Raw genomic sequence first — 5,642 nt, forward strand, 5'->3', positions numbered from 1 at the left:
ATTTCTTGAATCGGCCATCTTATCCTTTGGATTATGTTTGCCATATTTTTCCCTCTCTCTATTAATATCCTTTATTGTACCCATACCGAATCTCTTTAGTACTGAACCTTTCTCCAAGTCTCTCTGTCCTGTCTTTGTTTCTCTGTCTGTAGGGCTCCCTTTAGTATCTCCAGTAGGGCAGGTCTCTTGTTAGCAAATTCTCTCAGCATTTCTTTGTCTGTGAAAAATTTAAGCTCTCCCTCAAATTTGAAGGAGAGCTTTGCTGGATAAAGTATTCTTGGCTGGAAATTCCTCTCACTCAGAATTTTAAATATATCGTGCCACTGCCTTCTCGCCTCCATGGTGGCTGCTGAGTAGTCACTACTTAGTCTTATGCTGTTTCCTTTGTATGTGGTGAATTGCTTTTCTCTTGCTGCTTTCAGAACTTGCTCCTTCTCTTCTATGTTTGACAGTGTGATCAGTATATGTCTCGGAGTGGGTTTTTTTGGATTTATTCTATTTGGAGTTCGTTGAGCATTTATGATTTGTGTATTTATGTTGTTTAGAAGATTTGGGAAGTTTTCCCCAACAATTTCTTTGAATACTCTTCCTAGACCTTTACCCTTTTCTTCCCCTTCTGGGACACCAATGAGTCTTATATTTGGACGTTTCATATTATCTATCATATCCCTGAGGTCCATTTCGAGTTTTTCAATTTTTTTCCCCATTCTTTCTTTTATGTTTTCATTTTCCATTCTGTCATCTTCCAGGTCACTGATTCGTTGTTCAACTTCCTCTAGTCTTGTACTATGAGTGTCCAGAATCTTTTTAATTTGGTCAACAGTTTCTTTAATTTCCATAAGATCATCCATTTTTTTATTTAGTCTTGCAATGTCTTCTTTATGCTCTTCTAGGGTCTTCTTGATTTCCTTCATATCCCGTACTAGGGTCTCATTGTTCATCTTTAGTTCTTTGAGTAGCTGCTCTAGGTGTGTCTCTTCTGGTCTTTTGATTTGGGTGCTTGGGCTTGGGTTATCCATATCGTCTGGTTTTTTTCATATGCTTTATAATTTTCTGTTGTTTTTGGCCTCGTGGCATTTGCTGACCTTGATAGGGTTCTTTTAGGGTTTGTAGACCAGTTGAAGTCCTTATCTCTAATTTATCAGATCTACAGCTTCGTGGAGTACACTTTCTCTAACTAACCAGCAGGTGGCGTCCACGAGCCACCTGTTCTCCACAAGCCAGATCTCCCCTGCTTAGCCTTTTTGGTGAGTGGGGGAGTGAGTCTTGTGGGGCCCAATTGGTGTCCCAAGCTTGCGTGTGTAGTTGGTGTTGCCTGCCCTGTATGTGGGGCGTGTTTCTGGGCAGTCGGGGAGGGGGGGTGGCCCTAACAATCAAATCTCCCTGATGATCCTAGAGTTTTAAAGCTACTGCAATAGTCTAATCCTTCAGTTCAGTCCTGCCACAGTTTGTCTCTGCCACTGACCCACAAGTCTTTGGTATTGGCGTATGGCTCCTGAGACTTGCAAGTGGGCCCCTCTTCCAGGCTGTGCACCCCGGGTCCTCTGTTGAGGGATGACTGTGCTATGTCGCAGGTGAGTGCCGTCCCCCCAGGGCAGTTCTGGGCTGCTGGGCTGTGTTGGGAGGCTCCCAGTCTGCTCAAATGATGGCTGAATGGGGCTCTGTTAATTCACACTGCTCCCCCTTCCCAGCTCTGGGACATTCAGCTGAGGTTGCAGGGAAGGCTAATGTCCACGCCCAGTTTTGTGGTGTGTGCCTGTTATTTGAAGCACTTCCGTCACACTGGGTTGTCTGGGGCAGCTCTGGGCTATGGGGCTGGCGATGGGCAGGAGTGTTTCCTGTCCACCAGGATGGTGGCTGTGAGCGGACACCCCCCTTTTCTTGGGAAGTTGTGTTGTTTAGTGAATTTTCTCAGCCACTGGATTATTGCCTTTTGTCTCAGAGCTCTCTTAGTTCTGCTCTTGACTTGACGTGCCCAAATTTCAATTCTTTGAAGCTTTCTGTATTGAGCTTCTTAGAGTAATTGTTTTAGAAAAAGCAAAAAGGATTTAAAAAAAAAAAAAAAAAAAAAAAACGGCCCTCCTCAGAGATCTAATGGGTTATTGAAATGCTAATAGACAGAGCAACCAGGGCCATTAAGGAAAAGTGCCCAGGGCAGAGAGATCAGCCTTGCTTCGGGATTTGCATATGCGCCTCAAGGCCTGATCTCCGCCCTTCCCCTTTCTGTGTTCACCAGAACTCCAAAAATCCTCTGCTTTTATTTTGGAGTTTTTCGTGTTGTTTTTTTTCTATGCCTGTCTCCTCTCTGCTGGGCTGGCTGCTCTCAGAGTCTCTGGTGTCTGGCCTCAGTCTATCTGTGGTTGGAGTTTGAATCAGTAGAATGAGTTTCCGGTAAGAGCAGCCACTGCAATTCTCCCTTCTCCTTCCTGGAGCTGACAGCCCCTCCTCCCCCGGGACTGAGCCTGGCAGGGAGGGGCGCGGGTCCCCTGGCCGCAAAAACTTACAGATTTCGCTGATCTCAGCAGTTCCACGTTTTCATGAGTGTTGTATGAAGTATGCCCAAAGACAGATTGCTCTGTGGTGTCCAGTCCACGCAGTTCCTGGCTTTTTACCTACTTTCCTGGAGGAGTAACTAAAACATACAGCTCACCAGTCTGCCATCTTGCCCCGCCTCCCTCCCGTAGCTTGTTTTTATTTTCAATTTTGATTACTGGCAAAAGTGACTATGTTTCATTTTATATATCAACAGGAAATAATATGGAAACTACATTGTAATTTTTACTCCTAACTGATTCTTTAATATCTGTTGCTCATTTTCCTACTGAAATATTATTGTCATTCTTATAGCTATAGGAGCTTTCTGAAGTTAAAAGTCTTTAAATCATTAACATTGATGCTCTTGATAGACTCCTAAGCAAGTAAAAAAAATATATCTGATTACACGTGGAGTAGATATTACTTGTAAAGTATTTCTGAAATAGCTGAATCAGATAAACTTCTAGTCAATTGTGTTATGTCTTTATTGTAAGCAGTGTGCTCACTGAAAAGTGTCTGAAGCTTCAAAGAAAGTGGATATTTAGATATATAGTTTAGTTATGAAAAAACATTGTACCAATCCTTGTAGAAACTAAGACATGGGGTTTACTTGAGATGGCTCAATATAATGTGAAGTGTTAGTGAAATTGGTTTATTTTGTTTGTTTCCTCTCTCTGATCCATTCATTTTATCCAACATATATATATTGACTACCTATCATGTGACAAGAACCATGCTAGTTACTTCATATACTGTGAGGTAGGGCATTGAATTATTTACCCCCGGGTTGTACTAGCTTAACTAACAAAATGACACCTACTAAATAAAATGCTTCTTAGGGTTCAGAGTAGCTTTCTTCAGCCATGTCTAACAGAGGATCAGGATGTCCAATACCAACTGATCCTGTTGTTTTGTTTTCTACCTATTTCAAGGAACAGAAAAATTCCTTATATATTCATGGCCTTCATTACGTATCAAAGGCCATAATATTGTCATATAATTAAGTATAAATACTGTTTTTTTTTTTTTTCATTGTAGAACAACTAATTTTTGCTTTATTGAAGGTAAGAATACACCAAAATATGCCCTTACTGGTCAAAAAGTACTTAAGATTGTTCTAAGAACACATATGCGTTACAGCAAGAGAACAGGAAACCTTAATATTTAAGGATGCCTCCAACTGGAAATCCTGGTGAAGAAAAGCAAGTGGTAAAAAGGAATTGTGAACATCCTTTATGTTATGCTTTAGTTAAAGAGAACCATTGAGCTCCATGGGCAAACTATAGTACCTGCCAATACTATCAATGGACAATCCTTTCTTTACAGGGATTACAATTAAAGTTTAAATTCCTAAGAGTTCAGCTCAATATTGAACAGCAGGGTGTGCTTCCTTAAAAATAAGTGCATTTAATTTAAATGCATTTTTAAATGAGCAACTAAAAGCTTAGCTTTAAAATTTCCTGTGTATAAAACAAGAGATAAGTTGTAGCCTCTTTTATGTAAGGCCACACAATTCAGAAGAATTCTGCATATGTTAAGCATATTTACACATCAGTGGCTCTTATCTGTGGGTACCCCCCCCCCGAGGATATTAGGCAATGTTTATAGAGATTTTCAGTTGTCTTAACTAAGGGGTGCTACTACCATCTAATATAGAAGGCTAGGGATGTTGCCAATCATTCTACAATGCATGGGACAGCACTCTGCAACAAAGATTGCCTGGCCCAAAATGTTAACAGCCTTGAGGTTGAGAAATTGACAGAAATACAAACATTGTACATTAGATATTTAGAAATCAACATTCACATAATAGTAATAGCACATCATGGAAACATTATCAAATGTGAACATCAATTCAATGCTTAAAAACTAAATTATTGGAATAAAGTTCCACAATTAAATGTTAGTTCATGTTTTTTATTAATCCACACATAATTACTTGTCTTCTGGTTTCTTGAAGCAGTAAGTCAGACAACACTTGCCACAGTAATGTCTGTCGAAGTGGCTGGCCATAAAAACTCCAGCACCACATTCATCTGAAGGGCACTCCTGACGAAGGCGACTAATTTTGCCATTCTCATCCACCTTATAGTATTTCAGGACAGCCAGCTTAACCTTCTTTCTCTTATGCTTATTCTTCTTGGGAGTAGTGTAAGACTTCTTCTTCCTTTTCTTAGCACCACCACGAAGTCTCAACACAAGATGAAGAGTGGACTCCTTTTGAATGTTGTAGTCAGACAAAGTATGTCCATCTTCCAGTTGCTTGCCAGCAAAGATCAGTCTCTGCTGATCAGAAGGAATTCCTTCCTTATCCTGGATCTTGGCTTTCACATTTTCTGTTGTATCCGAGGGTTCAACCTCAAGAGTGATGGTCTTTCCCGTCAGGGTTTTTACGAAAATCTGCATTTTGGTGGCGGCTCCACCACAGATGGCGGATCAGAAAGGAAGAGCGCGGCGCGGGCCCATGGCTTTCCCAGAGAACCTAAATACTGTTTTAAAAGAGTAGTTAACATCTAGCTAACAGGCATGGTTGACTTTGACCTTTCAGGGTTTATAAATAGTATGTAATCCCTGTGATCTGAGATAAATTCATGTTTCACTTATTAACTTCAGATGGAAATTGTCACTTGTGGTTTTTGTTTCCATTGAGTTAACTTTATGGATATGAGAATATGTCCCTGTATTCATGTGGAAAATAAATTTTTAAGAATACCGTACAAAAGAATTATTAGTTAGATTAAGCCTCCTGAATTGTGAATCCCCTGACGTTTTCCCTTGGTTTTCATTTGTTTGAGTTTTGAGTTTGGCTTTTATTTGAGGTCCTTGTTGATTTTGGAAAATATATATATTATTTGCCTTTGAGGTTTCGAAAGGCCAATAACAAATTATAATTTATTGGATGAAATAATGTGGGGATATTTGACAAAAATCAGTGTATTGGTTGACCTTTGATGAAGCCTGTAACTATGAGATAATATAGAAAAATGTATCTCTGGGAATAAACTCAGTAGACTGGAATTCAGAAATAGCACTCAATATTTAAGCATATATACTTTTTTAAAAAAAGAATGTCAACAATACAGAGAAGTATTATTTGTAAAAATAGG

General features: G+C 39.8%; 1 protein-coding gene across 1 annotated transcript; it reads right to left on the reverse strand.

The window, feature by feature from the left end:
• Positions 1-4,431: 4,431 nt before the first annotated feature.
• LOC119540256 (ubiquitin-40S ribosomal protein S27a-like) lies at positions 4,432-4,980 on the reverse strand. The gene has a single exon (XM_037844351.1). The coding sequence runs from the start codon at positions 4,939-4,941 to the stop codon at positions 4,471-4,473; it is 471 nt and encodes a 156-aa protein (XP_037700279.1). The 5' UTR covers positions 4,942-4,980; the 3' UTR covers positions 4,432-4,470.
• Positions 4,981-5,642: the final 662 nt, after the last annotated feature.

Source organism: Choloepus didactylus, chromosome 7 (assembly GCF_015220235.1).
Source record: "Choloepus didactylus isolate mChoDid1 chromosome 7, mChoDid1.pri, whole genome shotgun sequence".
NCBI lineage: Eukaryota > Metazoa > Chordata > Mammalia > Pilosa > Megalonychidae > Choloepus > Choloepus didactylus.